At 43.4% G+C, this 24181-nt stretch overlaps 1 protein-coding gene across 3 annotated transcripts in view; it reads left to right on the top strand.

The window, feature by feature from the left end:
• Window positions 1-24181, top strand: part of STAG3 (STAG3 cohesin complex component) — a 28718-nt gene that overhangs the window by 1795 nt on the left and 2742 nt on the right. The window contains exons 3-29 of one of the 3 annotated variants that reach the window (XM_069571129.1): window positions 1175-1277; window positions 1655-1768; window positions 4565-4661; window positions 5354-5430; window positions 5707-5911; window positions 6329-6480; window positions 12392-12465; window positions 13313-13436; window positions 13927-14025; window positions 14230-14309; window positions 14631-14738; window positions 14979-15093; window positions 15237-15342; window positions 15523-15626; window positions 15879-15971; window positions 16081-16170; window positions 16423-16623; window positions 16744-16814; window positions 16907-16994; window positions 17463-17543; window positions 17629-17721; window positions 17865-18033; window positions 18139-18275; window positions 19038-19139; window positions 19648-19796; window positions 20042-20170; window positions 20270-20427. In XM_069571129.1, coding sequence (XP_069427230.1) covers window positions 1175-1277; window positions 1655-1768; window positions 4565-4661; window positions 5354-5430; window positions 5707-5911; window positions 6329-6480; window positions 12392-12465; window positions 13313-13436; window positions 13927-14025; window positions 14230-14309; window positions 14631-14738; window positions 14979-15093; window positions 15237-15342; window positions 15523-15626; window positions 15879-15971; window positions 16081-16170; window positions 16423-16623; window positions 16744-16814; window positions 16907-16994; window positions 17463-17543; window positions 17629-17721; window positions 17865-18033; window positions 18139-18275; window positions 19038-19139; window positions 19648-19796; window positions 20042-20170; window positions 20270-20427 — 3119 coding nt within the window. Of the gene's footprint in view, window positions 1-1174; window positions 1278-1654; window positions 1769-4564; window positions 4662-5353; window positions 5431-5706; window positions 5912-6328; window positions 6481-12391; window positions 12466-13312; window positions 13437-13926; window positions 14026-14229; window positions 14310-14630; window positions 14739-14978; window positions 15094-15236; window positions 15343-15522; window positions 15627-15878; window positions 15972-16080; window positions 16171-16422; window positions 16624-16743; window positions 16815-16906; window positions 16995-17462; window positions 17544-17613; window positions 17722-17864; window positions 18034-18138; window positions 18276-19037; window positions 19140-19647; window positions 19797-20041; window positions 20171-20269; window positions 20428-24181 lie in introns of all 3 variants that reach the window. The other 2 variants (XM_069571128.1, XM_069571130.1) reach the window with 2 other exon arrangements.

Genomic DNA, 24181 nt, shown 5'->3' with positions numbered 1-24181 from the left:
TGCTGTGCTGGTTCAGAACAGTGACCCACGCCTGCCCCCAGCTCTGCTGGGTGCCTTTCAGCTGCCCTAGGTGTTGGAATCGTCAAGAATAATCCATCCTGTTACAAAGCCATGATCCATCATGTCTAAACTTTTCTTGAACACGTCTGTGTATGTTCAGCAGGGACAGCCTCTGGTAAGGGCCCAGACATGGGGAAAAGGGAAAAAAGTTCTTTATTTGGTGCCGGAAAACTAATATATCCTTTTTAGTTGGTGTCCTGTAATTCCTTCATTTAGGGTTATAGAAACAAGTCATCACCTGTTAGCATTTATGAGCTTATTCTGTGACAGTTATAAGAGTACATCCTCGGTTAAAAAAAATTTTTTTTTTTAATCTTTACAGGAAAAAAAAGTCTCATACAAGGTCTAATTTATCCCCTGGTAATTTTTTTTATTGAGGTATAGTTGATGCATGATATTATATAAGTTTCAGATATACAACATAATGATTCATCATTTTTTAAGTTTATATTTCAGTTATAGTTATAAAAATATCCCCTGGTAATTTTAGTTTCTTGTAAAATCATTGTGCTGTTTAGGACCAGGTTATATATATTCTGTACATTTTAATCAGTAAGAGGTGAATTTGTTTTAAGGGCTGAAATTTAGCACCAGACACACATTAATCTCCTGTTTGTGTATTAGTATTAATCAAACACGACTTCCTGACCCATGCTAATTTTTCTCTACACAGCAGTGATCTCCCTGACTGCCTATGTGAATATCTTTATCTTTTCTTTTTAATGTGGATATTAGGAAAGAGTTTGGAGAAGGAAATGGCAACCCACTCCAGTGTCTTGCCTAGAGAATCCTGTGGACAGAGGAGCCTGGTGGGCTGCTGTCCATAGGGTCACACAGAGGCGGACATGACTGAAGCGACTACGCAACAGAAGCAGGAGTTTTGCTTCATCTCCCTCAGTGCCTCATTCTTCATTTCCAATGCTTTCTTTAAGTGAAAGTTTTCTTTTAAGACATTGTCTCTACTTCCTGGCAACAGTCAGCTCATCTCTCCTTAAAATCTGAATATATTTTTCTCATGGAGAGGAGTGTACAATTAGAGAAATTATAATTCATTTACCCTTTTATATATAGGGACTAGGGTGTTGTATCTAAGCAGAACCACACTCCTTCATAGGGATAGTGAATCTTTGTCAGCTGGTGAAGGCAGTGATTTCGAAGACAGCTTGAGACGAAATGGGAAGAAGAGAGCAGCAAAACGTCCACTCAAACCAACCCCAGTGAGTCAGTTTTGTTTTTGAACCTGGTCTGGGAAGCAGCAAAAGAAAACCTAGAAGAGGCTCAGGTGTTATGCTTGATGAAAGGACAGGGCTTAAAGAGTATTAAGGGACAGAAGTAGAAAGCAGGCAGATTTTGAAGAGCAGAGAATACAGTATTAGGGTATAGAGGAACAGGAATTGGGTTACAGAACTTTTAAAAGGAGATAAGGCTAGAAATAATAAAGTTGACAATATAAAAATCCTTGATTTCTAAGCTGAGTCAGTAACTCAAACTCTGCTGTGGAATTGGCAGCTTAAGCCTAACTGATTTTGATGAGAGTAAGTGTTAATGTCACTTTACTTTTTAAAAACATTCATGATTTCTTTATACTAACTAGGCAAAACTTCCAAAGAAGAGGTCCCGAACAGTACGTGCTCATGGTCAGAAAGAGTCAGAGCCACCAGCCAGTGATCTCTTTGATGCTGTGAAAGGTGCCAAAAGTGACATGCAGGTAAAACAGTATCTCACCTCCGTTTCTTGATACCATCACATTCCTTGCTGGGTGGGATGATAAGAACAAATGTCTACAAACTTGATTTAGTGAACATAACTGGTATCAAGAAAGGCAGATTAGGCCACAGGGTGAATCCGTAGAGTGATGTAAGGGAGATCTTGCATGAGGGGCAATGTTCCTTTCCTAATAGTATCACAGATGAGGGTAGGTCTTGCCTTTATTGATTGATGGAAGGGACATGGTAAGGCATTGGATAATTTAGAGAAGCAGCTTGGATTCTGGTGGCAATGTGTTCACCCCTGTCACTTTTAGCTCCACTTTGACAATTATACCTATCCATTCTGCCTGTGTCTCCTTGAACAAGAGAGATTGATTTATATTTATTGTCAGTACTGAGATATTTCCATTTATTTCTACCATCTTATGTGGTTTCGCTTTATCTTGCCTTTTCTGTTTCTCTTTCCTCTTCTCTTTTTTTCCTTTTGAATGTTTTATTTCATACAAGAACCTAAGCACATTTTAATTCCAGTTAGACCTTACAGTTTACATACTGTTTGGGTTTTTTGTTGTGTTTTTTTTTTTTTTTTGGCAGTGCCAAATGACTTTCGGGATCTTAGTTCCCTGACCAGGGACTGAACCCAGGCTGCATACAGTGGAAATGCAGAATCCTAATGACTGGACTGCCAGGGAAGCCCCCGTACATGCTGTTTGTTGTGCAGGGTTTTAGTTCTGTCCTTTCCTTCTCTTCCAAGTAGACATCATTGTTTTAAATAATGTTTGTTTATACTTATCTACATTTTAATCACTTTTTGTTCATCATTTCTTCTTTTAAAAAATACTTATTTGACTGTGCTGGGTCTTAGTTGTAGCTCTCAGGATCTTCAGTCTTCGTTGCAGTATGCAAACTCTTAGTTGCATCATTTCCTTTCAAATCTGAAATCTTCCACACAGAATCATTCTCTTGCTGTCCAAAGTTTATGTTTTAAAATCTCTTTTAGATAGAGTTTATTAACAAACTCATTGTTTGCTTGTATAAAATATCTTTTACCCTTGTTCTCAAAAGGTTTCTGGGTATCAAATTCTAAGATGATTTTTTTTCTCTCGGCACATTAAAAAGATTATTCCACTGCCTTCTAACTTCCTGTATTGCTATTGAATGTCAGCAATCAGTCTAAGCGCTATCTAATACAGCAATCTCTAATGATGGAGGTGTCTGTATCACTGTTGTCTGGTACAGTATTCCACCAGCCACACATGGATTTTTGATATGTGGCTGGTGTGACTGAGAAACTACATTTTTAATGTTTGATTTAATTTAATAACCATATACGGCTGGGACTGTTTTTGTGCATGTCTAACTTGTAAATGCTTTTGTTTGTAAATGTTAAATGCATGTCCTTTGTAAGTAATTTATTTAGTTTAACAGTTTTCAAGACTGTTTTGCTTTTGTGTTCTTATGTATTGTCAGATGTTCAGAGGTATAAACTTTTCTTTTCATGCTTGAGATCAGTTAGGTTCCAGGCTCTGAGGACTGGTGTCTTTTGACAACTATGCAGAATTCTTTTTCAATGTTGCCTCTTTCTCATTCTGTGAATCCCCTTCTGGAATTCAATTAGACATCATTAGAAATTCTCTCTCTTCTCCATGTCTTAATAACTTTTTTCCTTACTTTTATTTGTCTCTCTGGGCTACATTTCGGATACTTTCTTTGACTTAATCTTCTACTTCACTCATGTTGTGCTGTATCTAATCTGTTTTTAATCCATTCATTGATGTTTCAAATTTTATTTATTATATTTTGCACCTCTACACATTTTGTTTGACCCCTTTCCAAAGTTAATTGTTCTTTGCTTGTATTTTCAAGCTTCTCTTTTATTTAATCATGGAAATAATAATTTTATAATCTGTGATAACTCCAGTGTTTGAAGCCTGTGAATGTAATTCTGTCTGTTTTTCGGCTAGTTGTTAGTTTTAGTGCCTTGTTTCTTTGTTGGGGTCTTTGTTGCTGTGTGCAGGCTTTCTCTAGAGGTGGCAGGCAGGGGCGGGTCTCTAGTTGTGGTGCGCAGGCTCTTCATTGTGGTGCCTTCTCGTTGCAGAGCACGGGCTGTAGAGTGCAGGTTTCTGTGGTTGTGGCATGCATAGGGTTATTTGCCCCATGGCATGTGGAATATTCCCAGACAAGGGATTGAACCCACGTCCCCTGCATTGCCAGGTGGATTCTTAACCACTGGACCACCAGGGAAGTCTGAAGAATCACTTTTAATTAAATTCTGATTGAAATTATTTTTATTTTATTGGTAAGGTGGATCTGGACTGCAAATCCAGATACAGGAACTGGCTTATGGTTATGAATCCTGAAGGAACAATTCTTTTTTTCTTCTACCCCACACTAAGGTCATAACAAGCTAGTTGTCTTGCTTCCCTTCTGACCTGTAAATCTATTTCTCATTCTTGCTCTCATGAAGGTATGCCTCTCTGCAGGAGCCTCCTTTTGGACTACTCGCTTTGGAAGCCCTTTAGCCTTTGTCTCCTGTGCTCTACATTCTGTGCATCCATCTGGACAGAAAGTTAGGGTTCCCGGGGTTTAGTAGACCCTCAGCGAAAGTCAGCTTGCTTATCTCCCAGAGTTGCTACCTTCACTTCCATTTTTGGTTTTATGGAATTCTACCTTTCATTTAAAAGATGTTTTTAATATTTTAATCAGAAGTTTAGATGTGTCAGTTAGGAAGCTTATACAGAATTTCTAGTCTATCATATTGCCAGAAATAGAAATCATCCATACTGTTTTCCTAGTCTTTGGTAGATGAGTGGCTGGATAGCTACAAGCAAGACCAGGATGCCGCATTCCTGGAGCTCGTTAACTTTTTCATCCGGTCTTGTGGATGTAAAGGTGAGGAAACTTTACGCTTTTCTAACCCCCAGCCTTTTTCTTTTATAAAACTTTTTCTTTGTGAATATGAGTAGAATTAGGCATTCCTATAAAGAGAGGGTAAAGTGTAAGAAAAGTTTCCCTTATTTAACTAGTATCAACTACACTGTTGATTGGTAAATAGGGAAGTGATCCAGTAATGAAATGTATTGGTTTGGAGACAGAATCCTTTGGAGAAAAATAGACATACTAATGTGATGATGTTTACAGATTTGGACCATCAGACTTTTCTTTTCTCTAATCTTTTATTTTCTTATCCCTTATTTCTCAGCCATTTCATGTCATATTTCTCTGCTTAAACTGTGGCCCCAGGTCCCCAAAGGCCATGACCTAATTTGCTGGGGCAGATAGTCTTATAAGACTGCAGGTTGTATTATAAGAACCTGGTATAGTTTTCTTGCTTTCTTTTTGTTTGGATTTTTTTTTTTAACTGTAGTTTTCTGCTGTTTGATTCCCTGGGGTTTTTTAGACAGGTTGCCTTATATCAGATATTCTAGTTAGATGGTAGCACATTTATGACTAGGATTCAGGTCTTCTGATTCCCCACCTGATCTCTTTTCAATATATTTTTAAGATCATCTTCAAATGTTTATGTAAATGGTCATGGTATCTGTTATTTTCCTTCTAAGTATCTCATCTCCTCCATTCCTCAGGCACTGTGACCCCTGAGATGTTCAAGACGATGTCTAACTCAGAGATCATCCAGCACCTAACTGAACAGTTTAATGAGGTGGAGGAAGACTGTCCAGGATCCTCTAGCCACTGTTATTGCAAAATACAAGGCCCATTACCCTCTTCTTTTCGATTCTGGGAAATAGGATAGCTTTCGGAAGGAGGGGTTTAATCTCTTGGGAGCAAAAGGGACCTATATACATTATCTAAAAATGCCTACAGAGTTGAGAATAAGATGTACATTTTACTATATGGTTGGGTTTTGACATCCAGTCCCTATGACTCCATGGATCTGGTAGTAACTCTCCCATCTTTTTCATGAACTCTTCTTTAGGATTCAGGAGACTATCCTCTGACAGCTTCAGGCCCATCCTGGAAGAAGTTCCAGGGCAGCTTCTGTGAATTTGTGAGAACATTGGTCTACCAGTGCCAGTACAGCCTCCTCTACGATGGCTTCCCCATGGACAACCTCATCTCCCTGCTCACTGGCCTCTCAGACTCCCAGGTCCGTGCCTTCCGTCACACTAGCACCCTGGCTGGTAAGTGGTCACTGTTAACTCTGTAAATGTTCTCATGGGGGTTGGTAGAATGTCCTTCTGTTCTCTAGTCCTGGATCTTCTTTCCTGCCTGCATTCTAGCTGTTTATTTCCAGGTCATGCTTATTTTGTCCTGAACCTTCATCCAGTTTCTCACTAGTGGGATTGTTAAAAAGGGTAGATCATAGTGACAGTTTCCAGCTTTAACATGTTTCTCAGAGCTCACTGAGAACAGGCTAAGGATTAAAAGAAGCCCAAAAGAGGGAGAGAAAAAGCCCACTCCAGAACAGTGAGTCTTAGGATTTTAGGGTCACCCTGCTGTAGCTTTTCTTTTTCACTGCCCCTTTTTCCTTCTTTTTTGAACATACCATCCCTCCTCTCACTTAATGATTTTCTTATCTTGTTCTTACCGACTCAAAGCCATGAAGCTGATGACCTCCCTGGTAAGAGTTGCCCTCCAGCTGAGTCTGCACAAGGACAACAATCAGCGTCAGTACGAGGCTGAACGGAATAAGGGCCCGGGACAGAGAGCACCTGAGCGGCTCGAGAGCCTGCTGGAGAAACGCAGAGAGGTGAGACGTTTCCCTGCCTCCTGCTCCGTTCTCGCTTCCGTCATAGCTGCTTATCATACCACTTTATCAGCCCCCAAGCTTCTCTCTCCCCGGCACAGTGCCCAGGCAAGCTTTCAGACTGTGAATGATGGAGTCTGGCAGTAGTTTAATAGACCCATCCTGTTGGAAGTCATTGTATGTTCAGCTTGTTTCTGGGATGTGGGTTCGAGAGAGCATCTCTAGTTTAGAGTAAATTTTAAAAGTTCTCTGTAATTCCACTTTTGCTCAGTTTCTATTGTCTGCATTCATTATCACGAGTGTTTAAGTGTTGTGCCTGCATGTTGTGCAAGGAATTGAGCATTGACTTTTATCTCAAGTGTATGGTGTGCAGGAGTGCTGGGAGGCCAGCTGCTGGTGGAGGAAGCCAAGTTTTCAAGGAATGGAAAGGACACAGGCCTGTCGTTCACTCCTGGATTTAAATTCTGTTCCAGTTAGCTACTAGCTCCATGGCCTTATGTAACCTCTAAGCTTCAGTGTCCTTTCCTTTTAAAAGGAGGTAATTGTTTTTGTGACGACTAAATGAGACAAGTAAATTGCCTACCTAAGCACATAGTAGGTACTTGCCTTGATTCCTTTTAAACCTGAAGAAGACCACCAGAGGACATAACCCCCCCCAAAAATCTCTTACACTGTGCAAACCTTCAAACAGCTGTGTATGTCATGAAACTTAACACTGATTTTCCCCTTACTTCTCCAGAGTATCTGAGACCTCCCCATCCATGAGGTTGGCAGGACTCACCATGTCTAACTGTGCCAACTGACAGTTTTCCAGCTCTCATCAAAGAACTCTTCCATGCTAAATCATTAGAGGAGGGAACGTTCTACTTCCCGGATTCTCTTTTGCTGTTTTCACTGTCAGTGTGATCTTAAACAGTATATGTATTAAGTCTGTCTCAAATCTTATATACACGTGTGTGATTATTTTATTTGGACTTCTCTGGCTCTTGTTTCATCAGTTGTAGTTTTACTTTCTGTCTTTAATTTCTCCCTCCCCACTGGTTTCCCTCTCTCCAGTTATAAATGTATATAAGCGTTTGAATCTATCCTTAATCCTTCTCTATAAGTTACTCCATTTCTATCCTTTTAGTATTTCCTTCTTTCCTTAATATCCAACTGAATCCTTTTTGCCACCTAGCTTCTATCCCCATTTTTTTCTTTCCAGTTGTTCTCTCCAAACCAGTAACTTCTTAATCCCTATAGCCAATGGCCTTTTTTCAGTCTCCCTTTTTGACTTACGTAAAATTTGGTATTGATAGACCACCTTTCTTCCTTCCCTCTCTTTCCTTTTCCGTTAATTATGAAAATATGCAAATGTTCAAAAAGATATATTGGTAGAATGAACACAACATATGAGCTATCTGGATTTAACAACTATTATTTCGTTCAATCACTCAGTCATATGTTTCACTATACTTCATCTATTTTTTTTTTCCCTTGATATTTTTTTACTAAATTGTGGATGTGTATGTGTGTTCTCAGTCATGTCCGATTCTCTGTGACCCATGGACTGTAGTCCTTTAGGCTCCTCTGTCCATGGGATTTTCCAGGCAAGAATACTGGAGCCAGTTTCCATTTCTTACATCAGGGCATCTTCCCAACCCAGAGATCGAACCGCATCTCTTGCACCTCCTGAATCGGCAGGCAGGTTCTTTACCACTAGCGCCACCTGGAGATATTTTAACCTAAAGATTTGAATATGTCCTCTAAAAAAACATGTTCCTGTATTATCCCAATACTATTTTCCTATCCAAAAACATTAACAGTGATTCCCTAATATTTTCTAATCCCAACTCATATTTTAAAATTTCCATTTGTCCCCAAAATGCCTTTTCAGTTCAGCTGCGTCCAACTCTTTGCAACCCTATGGAGTGCAGCACTCCAGACTTCTCTGTCCATCACCAACTCTCGGAGTTTGCTCAAACTCATGACCATCGAGTCAGTGATGCCATTTAACCATCTCATCCTCTGTCGTCCCCTTCTCCTTTCTTCAATCTTTCCCAGCATCAGGGTCTTTTCCAATGAGTCAGTTCTTTGCATCAGGTGGCCAAAGTATTGGAGTTTCAGCTTCACCATCAGTCCTTCCAATGAACACTCCGGACTGATCTCCTTTAGGATGGACTGGTTGGATCTTGCAGTTCAAGGTACTCTGAATAGTCTTCTCCAACACCACAGTTAAAAAGCATCAATTCTTTGGCGCTCAGCTTTCTTTATAATCCAACTCTCACATCCATACATGACCACTGGAAAAACCATGGCTTTGACTAGATGGACCTTTGTTGGGAAAGTAATGTCTCTGCTTTTTAATATGCTGTCTAGGTTGGTCATAGCTAGTCTTCCAAGGAGGAAGCATCTTTTAATTTCATGGCTGCAGTCACCATCTGCAGTGATTTTGGAGCCCAAGAAAATAAAATCTCTCACTGTTTCCATGCCTTTTATATCTGGTTAGTTCCAGCCAGACTGTGGCTTCGTTAAGGACTGTGCATTTCACTTGGTCTTTTGTGTTTCTTAAGTCTCCTTTAATCTTGTACAGAACCTCTGCCCCGGCCTCCACTTTCCCCTCAGGATATTGAATTATTCAGTTGGGTCGGTTGTCTTCAAGAATGTCGCCTTGCAATTCTGCTTCCCTGTTACCTGTTAGGGTAACAGATAACATCTGATCTCAACAGTGCCATTTAGGAGGCTGTCCTGGCATTGTTTCAGCATATGGGCTCAGTTGTGTCCAAATCCTTGCCATACCATGGATTGTAGCCTGCCAGACTCCTCTGTCCATGGGATTTTTCAGGCAAGAATACTGGAGTGGGTTGCGATTTCATCCCCCAGGGGATCTCCCATCCCAGGGATCAAACCCGCAGCATACCTGGCCTGTATCCACTAGGTGGCGGTAGTACCCAGGCCGTAATAAACAAAACTGTCTTCAGACTTTGCTAAAGTCCTGTGGGAACCCCAATTGAGAATCACTAATCTAATTGCTGTGGCCTAGTCAATAAAGCAGAAATAGATGTTTTTCTGGAACTCTCTTACTTTTTCCATGATCCAGCGGATGTTGGCAATTTGATCTCTGGTTCCTCTGCCTTTTCTAAAACCAGCTTGAACATCAGGAAGTTCACGGTTCACGTATTGCTGAAGCCTGGCTTGGAGAATTTTGAGCACTACTTTACTAGTGTGTGAGATGAGTGCAATTGTGCAGTAGTTTGAGCATTCTTTGGCATTGCCTTTCTTTGGGATTGGAATGAAAACCGACCTTTTCCAGTCCTGTGGCCACTGCTGAGTTTTCCAAATTTGCTGGCATATTAAGTGCAGCACTTTCACAGCATCATCTTTCAGGATTTGAAATAGCTCAACTGGAATTCCATTACCTGCACTAGCTTTGTTCGTAGTGATGCTTTCTAAGGCCCACTTGACTTCACATTCCAGGAAGTCTGGCTCTAGGTGAGTGATCACACCATCGTGATTATCTTGGTCATGAAGATCTTTTCTGTACAGTTCTTCTGTGTATTCTTGCCACCTCTTAATATCTTCTGCTTCTGTTAGGTCCATACCATTTCTGTCCTTTATCGAGTGCATCTTTGCGTGAAATGTTCCCTTGCTATCTCTGATTTTCTTGAAGAGATCTCTAGTCCTTCCCATTCTGTTGGTTTCCTCTGTTTCTTTGCATTGATTGCTGAGGAAGGCTTTCTTATCTCTTCTTGCTATTCTTTGGAACTCTGCATTCAGATGCTTATATCTTTCCTTTTCTCCTTTGCTTTTCGCTTCTCTTCTTTTCAGAGCTATTTGTAAGGCCTCCCCACACAGCCGTTTTGCTTTTTTGCATTTCTTTTCCACGGGGATGGTCTTGATCCCTGTCTCCTGTACAATATCACGAACCTCCGTCCATAGTTCATCAGGCACTCTATCAGATCTAGTCCCTTAAATCTATTTCTCACTTCCACTGTATAATCATAAGGGATTTGATTTAGGTCCTACCTGAATAGTCTAGTGGTTTTCCCTACTTTCTTCAACTTAAGTCTGAATTTGGCAATAAGGAGTTCATGATCCGAGCCACAGTCAGCTCCCGGTCTTGTTTTTGCTGACTGTATAGAGCTTCTCCATCTTTGGCTGCAAAGAATATAATCAGTTTGATTTCACTGTTGACCATCTGGTGATGTCCATGTGTAGAATCTTCTCTTGTGTTGTTGGAAGAGGTTGTTTGCTATGACCAGTGCATTCTCTTGACAAAACTCTATTAGCCTTTGCCCTGCTTCATTCCGTATTCCAAGGCCAAATTTGCCTGTTACTCCAGGTGTTTCTTGACTTCCTACTTTTGCATTCCATCCCCTATAATGTAAAGGACATCTTTTTTGGATGTTAGTTCTAAAAGGTCTTGTAGGTCTTCATAGAACTGTTCAACTTCAGCTTCTTCAGCATTACTGGTTGGGGCATAGACTTGGATTACTGTGATATTGAATGGTTTGCCTTGGAAACGAACAGAGATCATTCTGTCGTTTCGGAGATTGCATCCAAGTACTGCATTTCGGACTCTCTTGTTGACCATGATGGCTACTCCATTTCTAAGGGATTCCTGCCCGCAGTAGTAGATATAATGGTCATCTGAGTTAAATTCACCCATTCCAGTCCATTTTAGTTTGCTGATTTCTAGAATGTTGACATTCACTCTTCCCATCTCCTGTTTGACCACTTCCAATTTGCCTGGATTCATGGACCTGACATTCCAGATTCCTATGCAATATTGCTCTTTACAGCATCAGACCTTGCTTCTATCAGCAGTCACATCCACAGCTGGGTATTGTTTTTGCTTTGGCTGTATCCCTTCATTCTTTCTGGAGTTATTTCTCCACTGATCTCCAGTAGCATATTGGGTACCTACCAACCTGGGGAGTTCCTCTTTCAGTATCCTATCATTTTGCCTTTTCATACTGTTCATGGGGTTCTCAAGGCAAGAATACTGAAGTGGTTTGCCATTCCCTTCTCCAGTGGACCACATTCTGTCAGAGGATGAGATGACTGGATGGCATCACCGACTCGATGGATGTGAATTTGAGTGAACTCCGGGAGTTAGTGATGGACAGGGAGGCCTGGCATGCTGCGATTCATGGCGTCGCAAAGAGTCAGACACAGCTGAGCAGCTGAACTGAATTGAATTTAATTGCGTCCTTCTCTTTTTTTTGTTCCATTTCTTTTATCAAACAAATTGCATTTATTAAAAAAAAATTTCCCCAATTAATGTTTGTAAAAAACTTGTATAACCACCAGCTAGGACCTCTAAATAGCCAAAGATGGTAAAATAACAAGACACAGAAGGGATATTATTTTTTCAAAACACAAATCTCTCAGGCATTAGTTGACTATACAGCTTCTTCCAGAATTAGAAGGTTTAACCTTTTTCTATTCTGATAACTTATTGGCTACATTTTCTTTTTCTCTGCTTTAGACTGATTAGCTTAATTACTTTCATTTGCCAGCTTTCTCATCAGCTTTGTGTTTTAGAGGTATCTTACTGCCTAACTTCACTGCGGTATCCACTATCACGTGTGGATGAGTGGGTGATATTCTTTTCCAAGGTATCTAATCCATACCCTCAAAGGAAAGAGAGAGAGTAGCTTGTAACTTTCATACCTTATTTATAGATGTGTATTTTTCATGTGGAGAAAAAAGTGATTTGGGGAGATAGAAGTATTGTGAACATGTGGGAAATAAAGCCACATGACCTGAAAACTTAAAAGAAAAGCTTTAAAAGGGAACATAGGATACAAGAGGTTCAGACTGTGCCCTGTAATTAATAGGAAACAGGTGAATGTCATATTTTTCTAATATTTTTGTGGCCTTATACTGCTGGGGGACATGAGAGATTGACCTGTTCCTCCCCATCCTCCAGCTTCAAGAGCATCAAGAGGAGATTGAGGGGATGATGAATGCCCTTTTCAGGGGTGTCTTTGTACATCGGTACAGGTGAGTTACTGTGCTCCTCTCATTGAAGCAGCTGGGTCCTCAGTTACGGAGTCTGTAGAAATAACAAGGTCCCCTGCTAACCTTGTTATCTGGTTAGTCCCACAGCTCGGAAAAAACTCTAACAAATGTTCCAAATTAGGTTTAATTTATTCCTGCCTACAAAGGGTTGTATAAACTCTTCTGGGAGGGAAGATAAAAGCATCAGGCATTGATGAGTATTATTCTGCTCAAACTTTGCCTAAGACCTCCCCTCCCCCATCTTCCTGGGGCTTGAGCCTTGAGAGGACAAGAGGAGAGAGCCAAAAGCAGGGCCTTTCTGAGGGTGTACAGCTCTACAGGCCTTTTCCCAGCCCACTTCACCCTGCCTTTCACTGTGCTAAAGGCAGGGGAGTTGTATACTGGGTAAACAACTGGTAGAATTAAGGAGTGTCCGTGAAGTGGAATCCACACACACACGTGGATATGTTGTACAACATAGAGAATATAACTCATCGTCTTAGGATAAATGAAACATAGTCTTTAAGAATTATGAATCACTGTTGTACACCTGAAAATTATGTTGTACATCAGCTGTATTTCAGTTCACCACACACGCAGTTTGGCCGATAGTTAAGATTCCAAAATCAGTTTAAAAGGGGCATGGAGGATAAGTTTTAATGATTGGTTATAGAAGGGAACTGTTCACTTTTTAATGTATTTTATTTACATTGGGAGGAGGAAGTGAAAGAGCTAGTAATTGATGTTTAATCAAGAAAATAGACTCTTCTGTGACAAAGAGATAATCTGCTAGGATAGAAAGTCAGTTTGGAGAGAAGGTGAAAAGGGTCAGTTTTCTCTCTGTGCCTAGGGATGTTCTTCCTGAGATCCGTGCTATCTGCATCGAGGAGATTGGATCTTGGATGCAGAGCTACAGCACCTCTTTCCTCACTGACAGCTACTTAAAATATATTGGCTGGACCCTGCATGATAAGGTGAGAGTTGAGTCAGTCTTCTTCCCTGCCCCAGGATGCTTCAGCTTTTCCTGATCTTGCCACTTGGGTGTTTCACTAGTGATCAGTGATGAACTCATCAAGACACTGAACCTCAAAACTCCCCTAGTACTGGGGAGGGTAAGAGAAGTTAGGGGAAGGAAGGGTATATTTAGGGGAGTAAATGCCTTAAAACAGAGTTGAGGGGAGAAAGACTTTCCCTATGAAAGGGCAAGAAAGTTATTGATAGGGTGGTAATACAAGTGCTGGGGTGGTAGCCAAAAGATCCTCTTAATCAGGATTGCTTAATTCTGCTGAAAAGGAGAGTTTGGGGTTTTAAGTGAGAAGACAGTTGTTCATTCTCTTTGAGACATCTCAGAGACTTCAATATCGAGGACCCCAGGCCCAGGATAAGCAAGCTGAGGGGGAACGATGGGGATCCAGCAGGGGTAAGGAGAGGAGGAGTCATTCATGTTTCCATTCTCCTCGGTAGCATCGAGATGTGCGTCTGAAGTGCTTGAAGGCTCTCAAGGGGCTGTATGGCAACCAAGACTTGACTGCGCGCCTGGAGCTCTTTACCAGCCGCTTTAAGGTAAAATCAGGACCGTGCTCCTGTGCTTGGCTCTGTCTGTGGTTCCCATTTCCTCACCTCATTTTCCCACTTCTATTGCTTCTATGGATCTGTGGCTGTCCCACTGTCTGCTTCTACACCCTCTCTTTAGGAATCTCTCAAATTCTAAGAGGATGGTGTTTGGGGATGGATACAAGGAGGTACTAAGTGATGTTCTCCTTACAGGACCGGATGGTTTCCATGGTCATGGACCGGGAGTATGACGTGGCAGTGGAGGCCGTTAGGTTGCTGATACTTATCCTCAAGTGAGTCCTGGGAAGTGGAGAGACAGGCATCTCAGGGTTTTTTTCAGTATCAGACAGGCCCTTCCGGAGTCTCTTTCCCTTCACCCATTGTAGGTTGACTCCTGTCTGTGTACAGGTTGAAAGACTGAGATCATCCCCAAGTTGCAAGAGCTCAGGGGGAAATTTCCTGTCTTCTCTAACTCCATATCCCTCTGTCTCCCATTCTTCTATTTGCAAGTTCTTTGTGAGTTAATCCTTGTTGGCTTTGCCTCCTTTCTAACCTCAGTTGTGCCAGAGGACAACATCGATATCCACCTGCTCGTTCTGCTTTTCTCCCGGCAGGAGCATGGACGGGGTGCTGACAGATGCAGACTGTGAGAGCATCTACCCTGTCGTGTACGCCTCTAACAGAGCCCTGGCCTCTGCTGCAGGGGAGTTTCTGTACTGGAAGTGAGTGGGGCTCCTTTTCTTTGTTTCTTTAACACCGTCTTGGTTTCTCTCCATCATCTGCTGCTGCTCTAAGCTCCCCTCCCCAGCCCCTTAGTCTCCCTTGGTGCCTCCTTCCCTCCTCAATCCCTGGAGATTTCCCTTAGCTCTGTGTCGCTTTCTCCGTTAAGCCCCTCCCTCCGTGGTAATTTGGACTCTTCCTTTCTCCTTTGCTGTGCCTTTTCCCTGTGTCCCTTCCACCAGGCTCTTCTACCCTGAGTGTGAGACAAGAGCGCTGGGCGGGAGGGAGCGACGCCGAAGTCCACGCCCCCGGAGGACTTTCTTCTACCTTCTGCTGTCCTTTTTTGTGGAGAGTGAGGTGACGTATGGAAAGGAACTGTTGTACTAAGATGTGCAGGTAGAGAAGGATGGGAGCTGGCTCTACATAAAGGGGAGAAATGATTCATCAGGAGCCACTTCTAGCGTGTTAACATATCACTTAACATCTACCTTCTCCCACAGCTCCATGACCACGCCGCATACTTAGTTGACAGCCTGTGGGACTGTGCGGGGCCTCTGCTGAAGGACTGGGAGAGTCTAACAAGCCTGCTGCTGGAGAAGGACCAGAGTGCGTGCCAGCTGATAGCCAGGGAAGAGGCCCTCTCCCCTCCTTATAGGAAACCAGGAGAGATTTCTCTCTTGACTTGTAAAAGGCATAGGTCATGGGTGATGGGGGTGCTTGAGGGGGTTCTTAGGGATCGGGTGTGGCTAATCTATGAATCTATTTTCCATCCGCCTGCCAACCCAGACCTGGGCGATGTACAGGAGAGCACGCTGATAGAAATCCTTGTGTCCAGTGTCCGGCAAGCTTCAGAGGGCCACCCACCTGTGGGACGGGTCACAGGGAGGAAGGTACAGCGTGAGGGGTGCGGGGGTGAGGGGTGTTGGCAGTGTTAAATCCAGGCAGGTACTGTCTGTCCTCATCTTTTGAGAGGCAGAGGAAGGAGCATCCTTAGGGTGCTCCTTCCTCTGCCTCTCAAAAGATTTCCATTTCTAGCAAAAGAAATCTGAAGGGAGCTGCTTATCTTCCTAGGAAGATAGGATTATCACGCAGAGGAATACACATACATACACCTTTCCCCCATCCCAAATGATTAATTTCAGGGCTTAACCCCCAAAGAACGTAAGATCCAAGCCGACGACAAGGTGAAGCTGACTGAGCATCTCATCCCCCTGCTCCCCCAGCTCCTGGCCAAGGTAGAGGTGCCTCATCGCTCAGCCACTGGGAAAGAGCGGGTGGAAGGAAGTGGCCTCCAAATTAGCAGTGTGGCAGGTTGTAAGCAGGCTTCCCTCTGAATCACCGCAGTTCTCAGCTGACGCAGAGAAGGTGGCTCCCCTGCTGCAGCTTCTCAACTACTTCGACCTCAACATCTACTGTACCAGGCGTTTGGAGAAAGTGAGGGGAGAGGACAACACATTCCCTCTGGCTTGCTGCTTTTGTCCCAGAGCCAGAGAGTCCACTGCCAGTACCTGGTTTTTCTTAAGGACATAGATTCTAGAAAAACCAATAAGCCTTCCTTCTCTTAGGCATCTTATCCTTGAAGTTTAATGTCAATGCTGTTTCCTTTCTCCTGTCTCTAGTCCCCTCAGGAGGAGTTCTCTTCCGCAGCTACCCCACGACACTGTTCTCCCACCTTTTCTCTCTCAGCATCTGGAGCTGCTCCTGCAGCAGCTCCAGGAGGTGGTGGTGAAGCACACGGAGCCTGCGGTGCTTGAGGCTGGCGCTCACGCCCTCTATCTGCTGTGTAATCCTGAGTTCACGTTCTTCACCCGGGTGGACTTCGCCCGCAGCCAGCTGGTGGATCTCCTGACCGACCGCTTCCAGCAGGAGCTCGAAGAACTGCTTCAGGTTGGAAGTAGGGCCACGTGACAGGACTCCCCAGACTTGTGTGGGAGAGGCCACGAGATATGGGGGTGTGCATCCGCGAGTTCTCGGGGAAATGCCACGTGGACCTCCTTTCTTCCTCAGTCGTCCTTCCTAGATGAAGATGAGGTATACAGTCTGGCAGCCACTCTGAAGCGCCTCTCTGCCTTCTACAAGTGAGCAGCTCCCCTCCTGCTCCCTCTTCTATTGCTGCTGGTGTCTGTTGGAGTGTAACATTTCCCTCTTCCTGCCTCCACCCCCCACCAAGTGCCCACGACCTAACCCGCTGGGAGCTTTATGAGCCCTGCTACCAACTCCTCCGAAAGGCTGTGGACACAGGAGAGGTTCCTCACCAGGCAAGTAGACAAGTTGGAAATGTGGAAGCAAGTGGAGTTGTAAGGGCCCCATGTCCTAGGTGGCCACCTTGCAGGTGGTTCCAGCCCCAGGGACGTGGAGTGGACAAGAGAGCTCCGTCGTGCATGTTGTTCCTCTGTCCCACTCTTGGAACGTGAATGTACTTTTCAGCACCTGAAAACAGTCATTCTCTTTGGCTCCTGGGGAGTCAAGAATAATATTGAGGGATTATAGGAGACTTTAAATCAGGAAGAGATGGCATTCCTGCTCAGGATAGAATCCTCTGAAGACTGTCCAGAATCACTTTTTTCCTCACCAGAAAAGGAAGTAGGTCTCTCCTCATCTCATTCTCTCTCTCCTGGTCTGCTTTTTTCTTCCTTGTTTCCTTCATGTGTATCTGCCTATCTGTGTCTCTCCGCGCCTGCCCGTTACTCTACTGATCTTTGCTCTTTAACATGTGGTTCTTACAGGTGACCCTGCCAGCCTTGACTCTGGTCTATTTTTCCATTCTTTGGACACTAACCCACATTTCTGGATCAGATGCTTCCCAGGTGAATATGGGTCTGAGGAGGGGGAACAGGAATGGAGTACCAGTGTTTTCCTTCATTCCTTCCCCTGAAGTCATTGTCTCCACAGAAGCAGCTGTTGGATTTGAAGGGCAGGATGGTGGCCTTCTGTGAACTCTGCCAGAGCTGCCTCTCAGACGTGGATTCTGAGATCCAGGAGCAAGTGAGCATTTGTCAAGGATGCATGTCGTCTGTAGCCCCACTCCCATGGTCTGAGGAAACCCATTCTGAGGGGAAATTAGCAATATAATTTCTGTTGTGGTCAATTTTCTGTCCTTTTTAAGCATTCTTTTTTTCCCCTGACAGGCTTTTGTCTTGTTAAGTGACCTGCTTCTCATCTTCAGTCCTCAGATGACTGTAGGGGGACGAGAGTTCCTTAGGCCTCTTGTCTTTATTCCTGAAGCCACTCTGCAGTCTGAGCTGGCCAGCTTCCTCATGGACCACGTCTTCATCCAGCCTGGGGAGCTGAGCAGTGGTACCGGGGCTTGGGAAGGGGTTGAGGCTCAGGCCTGCGGCCTTGGAGGGCAAGAGGCCTGAATTGTGATTCTGACGCTTCCACTCTGCACTTGCGGGGAGCCAGGTCATTCCCAGGAGGATCGCTTACAGATTGAGCAGCTGCACCAGCGGCGCCGCCTCCTGGCTGGGTTCTGCAAGCTGTTGCTTTATGGGGTGCTGGAGATGGATGCAGCCTCGGATGTTTTCAAACACTACAACAAGGTACAGCATGGCGCCAGGCTGAGAATGGCTCTGACCCCTGACCTCAGACATTGTAGTGCTATAGAAAGGGTGGGGGAGATGATAGTACCAAGCTTAAAGGAGAAGTCAGGGGAAGGCCCGTAGTTTAGAATAAAGGGACAAAGAAAAGAGACTTAGTAGTAAATAATTGTGGAGAAAAAGCTGTTAGGAAGAAATTCATTGGAAGGAAAATACCTTAATCTTCCTGTCCAGAAATTTTTCTTTCTGTGAGCCTAGTCTGTGGAATGGGGTGATGTAAGAAGGGGAATAAAAAGAACAGAAGAGGGTTCAGTCCTTCCAAGGTACCTAGATACCTACCTTGGTCTCCTCAACCCACCATCGTGCTGATTTCTGTTTATTGAGTACCTAGTATCCCAGGCACTAAGGGCTCCTCAGTGAACAAAAGTCAACTGTTCCTGCCCCCTGGAGCCTCTGTTCCAGGGGAGACAAACAGCGGAGGTTTCAGTGCGGTAGCAGTGTGTTCTGGCAGGTTCCTACTCTTCTCTGAGAAATGGACTCCAGGCAGGGTTTCTTCCCTTCATTTTTTGCCTAAACCGTGATTTCTCTGGGGCTTTGTCCCTACTGGCTGGAGATGTGGTCTAGTATGAGTTGTTTCATGCTTAGATTCATATTCCCTACCTCAGGTCCTTTTGGAAGGAGGTAATAGGGCTGTGAAGAAAAAATCAGAACACAAACAGTCCTTTCCTGTGGTCAACATCATTTTCTCTACTTCTTTCCCATCAGTTCTACAATGACTATGGTGATATTATCAAGGAAACATTAACTAGAGCAAGGCAGATTGACCGAAGCCACTGTTCCCGAATCCTGCTGCTCAGCCTCAAGCAGGTACCCCTTCTGCCTGGGGGGCCTCAGACCTTCTGTCCGCCCTCTGTGGCCCACCCCTAGCTGTTCAGAACGTGAGCTCTTTCAGAGCAGGACGTTTCTAACTTATTTTGACTTTTATTTCACATGACAGTCTCCTTCATAACTAGTAGATCCATAAAAAGTAATTTATTTTAACTGTCGGGGCAGTTTCTACCCCACTCCCATAGAACTCGTATGTGAGTTAGTACCTGGGAGCACCAGCAATAAAGTGATAGCCAGTTCCTGATTTTCTTCTAGTCTGTTGTCTCTCAGCTCCTTCAGTTACTACAGACATTTTAATTTATTGTTACAGAGCATAGTGAAGCCTTCTCTGGTGCAAGGCAGTCAGGGATATGGTCAGTGTCCTCGGAGGAAAGAAAGTAAAAACAGCAGATGGCGTCCCAAGCCCTTTAGAATTTCTGGACAGAGAAAGGAATGCTGTACTTGCTTGTTCTATCTTGTTCCTCCCTTTCCGTGTGCCATGTCTCAGTTATACACAGAACTGCTGCAGGAACAAGGGCCCCAGGGCCTGAATGAGCTTCCAGCTTTCATCGAGATGAGGGACCTGGCCAGGAGATTTGCCTTGAGCTTTGGACCCCAGCAGTTACAGAACCGTGACCTTGTGGTCATGCTACACAAGTAAGGAAGTATTGGTAGAAGGCAAGGTACTTGAATCTTCCGGAGTCTGTGTACAGGACTGGCTGGGAGTGAGGTCTCAGAGGGAGGGTCATCGGGTCCCAGGAGTAGCAGTCACACGGGTGAGCGGGTATCCCTGGGGGACAGGCTGGGTCCGGGGGGAGGAAGAAGCACTTGGACAGGATGCCTCAGCCCTGGGAGAGAGTTGGGAGGGGCCTGTCTTCCTAAAATGATTCTTCTCAACCAAGGGAAGGCATCAAGTTCTCCTTGTCTGAGCTTCCTCCAGCTGGCTCCTCCAGTCAGCCCCCAAATCTGGCATTCCTGGAGCTCCTTTCGGAGTTCTCCCCCCGACTCTTCCATCAGGACAAGCAGCTGCTGTAAGTTAGGAGTGGGTGGATAAAGATGTGGGTGAGAGAGGAAGGGTGTGGTGAGGGCTGTGACCACTTCAGCCAGGCTCCATCCCGCCTCTCTCTTAGACTGTCCTACCTGGAAAAGTGTCTGCAGCGTGCCTCCCAGGCACCTGGTCATCCCTGGGGTCCAGTCACCACTTACTGCCACTCCCTCAGCCCCGGAGAGAACACGGCAGAGGTCAGCCCTCAGCGCTACCCCCGCTCCAAGAAGAGGCGAGTTGAAGGTGAAGTGCTCTGAGCGTGGGTGTCAGGGTGCTCAGCTACTGCCTTGATTGCCGCTGCTGAGCAAAGCAGCACGCAGTCGTCTTCCTCTTTCACAGTCTTGCGTTTGGTCAAATATTCATGGCGCCCCTACTATCATTAAGGCTACTCATTTTCTTCAGGGTTTATCTAGCCAAGTAAAAATAGCCAACTTCTATGAAAAATTAAATAGAAACTAATGATAAAACCAAAGATTGAACTAAAAAATCTGTACATTTATGATGCCTCTTGTTGACATATTGTTATTTTGCAATTTTTAAAAATTTTATACAGTATTCATGATTTTTATAGTCTTCAGATCATTACCTGTCATATTTACATAAGTTTTTTCTTTAAAGTGATTTTTTTCAAATACAGTTTCATCTTGTGATAATACCCTAGAAATCACAAATTTGAGGTGTAAGTTAGTTTTCTAGTGTACATTTTAAAATACTAGTAGTCATACCCCATTCCCCCAGGTCTAGGTAGTATACTTACCTATTTCTTGTCTCTGGGTTTGCTTACTTTGACATTTTATGTAACTGGAATCATAGTCTGTGGCCTGTGTCTTCTTTTAATGAGCATGTTTTTAGGGTTCACCCATTCTTAGCATTTATCAGTACCTCATAACTTTTCATGGCTGAATAATATCCCATTTGTATGGAAATGTCCTTTTATCCATTCATCAGTTAATTGACATTTAGATTGTTTCAACTTTCTGACTGTAACACATGATGCTACTGTGAACATTCATGTGTAAGTTTTCTCATGGATGTAGGATTTTACTTCTCTTTAGATATATGTAGGAATGAAATTGCTGGATTATATGGTAACTCTATGTGTAACTTTATGAGGAATTACCAAACTGTTTTCCAAAGTGCCTACATTGTTTTGCAATTCCTACAGCAGTTGACAAGGGCCCCAGTTTCTCTACATGCCAAACTTGTTATTGTCTGTCTTTTATTTTATCCATCTCTTAGTGACTGAATTGGTATCTCATCCATTTTAGCTTAAATTTGTATTTCCTTAAGTACTAATACTGTTGAGCATCTTTTCACATGCTTATTTGCTATTTGTATATCTTCTTTAGAGAAATACCTATTCAAATTCTTTGCTCATTTAAAAATAGGGTTGTCTTTTTATTGTTGAGTTGTCTCTTACCAGATAAACAGAAAAAATTTCTCCCATTTTTTGTCTTTTCATTTTCTTGATGGTGTCCTTGAAATACGAAAGTTCTTAATTTTGATGAAATTCAACTTAGCTGTTTTTTTGTTGTTTGTGCTTTTGATGTCATATCTTAAACTTTCCTCATCTAAAGTCAAGAAAATATATTCCTGTGTTTTCTTCTGAGGGTTTTCTAATTTTAGCTAATACATTTAGGTCTATGATCCATTTTGAGTTAATTTTTGTGTGTGGTGTGAAATACGGTGTGAATTCTTTTTAAGGTCTTCTGTATACCACCTAAAGTTATCTTTCATACCACTAGGAAACTCTGCTTTTAATCAGTAAAGTAATACTTGTTAAGGACCTACCATACGCAAGATACTGTATTAGGTGTTTTAGAGGCCATGACAGATTCTCAAGCAGCTTACCATCTAATAGAAAAGAAAGAAAATACATTTATAGAAAATCTGAGCTGTGAAGTCACCAGTAAGTGATAACTTCCCCGGGGTTGGACAGATGACTGCTATAGAATTCAGAGAAGAAAGGTATCATTTTATGTTCAGTTGATCTATGAAGGCTTTATCAAGAAGATGGTATTTAAGCTAGATATTGAAAAATGGGTAAGATTTATATAAGCTGAACAGAGGAAGAATAAGTACCATGGACTAGCAGAACAGCACAAGCAAAACAGGTCAGTGTTTGCCAAAGCACATGAATAGATAGATTGGTTTACCTAAAACAGAGGGTTTGTAAAGTTAGGATAAAACTGAAAAAATTGGTTCCGTTGCTCATTCATCATACTTACTGCACGCCTTGCATTCAGTCGTGCTTGGAACCCAGGAGTGAGCTTTCTTTGGAATAGTGTCAGATAGCGATGTGCTGTGGAAGAGGGTGGGGAGAGTCTTACAAAAAGTGATCGGGGAAAGCCACAGAGAGTATGAATGCAGGGCAAAAACTGGACAGAGTGAGGGGGGTGCCTGGTGTCTATCAGAATAGCAGATGAGGACTTAACCTGGCAGTCCAGTGGTTAAGACTGTGCTTTCAATGCAGCGGCTGTGGGTTCAATCCCTGGTCAAAGAACTAAGATCCCACATACAACACAGCCAAAAAGTTTTAAAAAAAGGGGCAGCTAAGGGAATAGCATACAGGCGGGTGCAAGTAGTCCGGAGACCATGGTGGGGTGTCTCTGGCTTGTTCAAGGAATAGCTAAGAAGGCCAGTATTGCTGAGTGGAGATTGTGTAGGATACAGGACCAAAGAGGTTGTCAGGGTCCCAAGCGTAAGTCAGAATAAAACCTCTGGCTTTTACTCAGAGTGAAGTGGGTAAACATTGAGGGATTTGAGCAGAGGAGTGACAGGATCCGCCTTATATTTTAAGGGGTTCCTGGGTGCTGTGTGGAGAACTGACTGAAGGAGAGGCAAGGCTTGAAGGCAAAGAACTGCTGAGGAGGCCTGCTGCAGGGGCCCAGACAGCAGGGAGCGGGTGAACTGGGGAGAGACAGATGTGAGAAGTGACTAGATTCTGGACATATTTCCAAGCTGTCACTAACAGGGCCTCGTAATAAGAGAATGTAAAATATGAGAGAAAGGAGTTGTGAGAAAGAAGTTGTGGATGACTCCAAGGGTTTTGGCCTAACAATTGGAAGACTGGAGTTGATAGCAGCTGAGATGGGGAAGTCTGTAAGAAGTGAGACCAGGACTTTGGTATGTTACAGGTGGAGATGCTGGAGACAGGAGTCTGGAGTGCAGGGGTGGGGTGGGGGCAGAAGCTTGAGATAGATGCAGGAGTTGGTGCTTAAAGTCATGAACCTGAAGGGCGAAGAAAGCCACTGAGGATGGAGATGGGGAGAGGTCCTAGGGCTGAATCCTTGGACATTACACCAGTTAAATAGGCTGGGAGATTAGGAGTCATATGGCGGCTCAGGTTTATTCTCGGAAGACAAGCTCACAGGTGTGGCTCTTCCCTGTTTAGGGGATGTTCTGCTTTACACCAGAAGCAGCTCACTCTCTGGTTATTGGTTTCAGAGTGCAAACAAGGCTGTGGGGAAGGAGACAATAGGTGTATGAGTATTTCCAGTTGATAAATACTAATATCAGTTTGACTTATGTTTTAAAATAGCATTACCTGGGTTTTCTAAACGTTTTGGCTTCTTTCTCCTTTGCCTTCCTCAGTCTCTATAAGAGACAGTCCTTAATATTTTGAGCCCCAGGTTTTCCTTTTATCCTTCATATTAGAACTATGCTGACATTACGGTCATTTCATTTTTTTTCTGGCTTTTAGAAAATCCAGTCTTTCATTTTTCTGTTTCTCCTTAACTCTCATGCTTCCTGCCTAGTTTCAGGCCATTCTAAACTTTTTCTCACTACAGAAACCTTGAATGAATGGAATCTCAGATTTCTTCATTGATTACCTGAGACCTCTCAGTCTCAGCGACTCCAGCCTTCTGTCACATTTGTGTTTGTACATTACTGTTTATCTGTGGAAGGTATGTCTCTTTCCATCTTGTTTTCTAAGGTGTGTATGAATTTCTCCTGGACAAGCCCTTGATACAATTCTATAACCCCTACTTTTTAA

This window comes from Ovis canadensis, chromosome 24 (genome assembly GCF_042477335.2).
Source record: "Ovis canadensis isolate MfBH-ARS-UI-01 breed Bighorn chromosome 24, ARS-UI_OviCan_v2, whole genome shotgun sequence".
Classification (NCBI taxonomy): Eukaryota; Metazoa; Chordata; class Mammalia; order Artiodactyla; family Bovidae; genus Ovis; species Ovis canadensis.
This window is presented reverse-complemented; position numbering and strand designations above follow the sequence as displayed.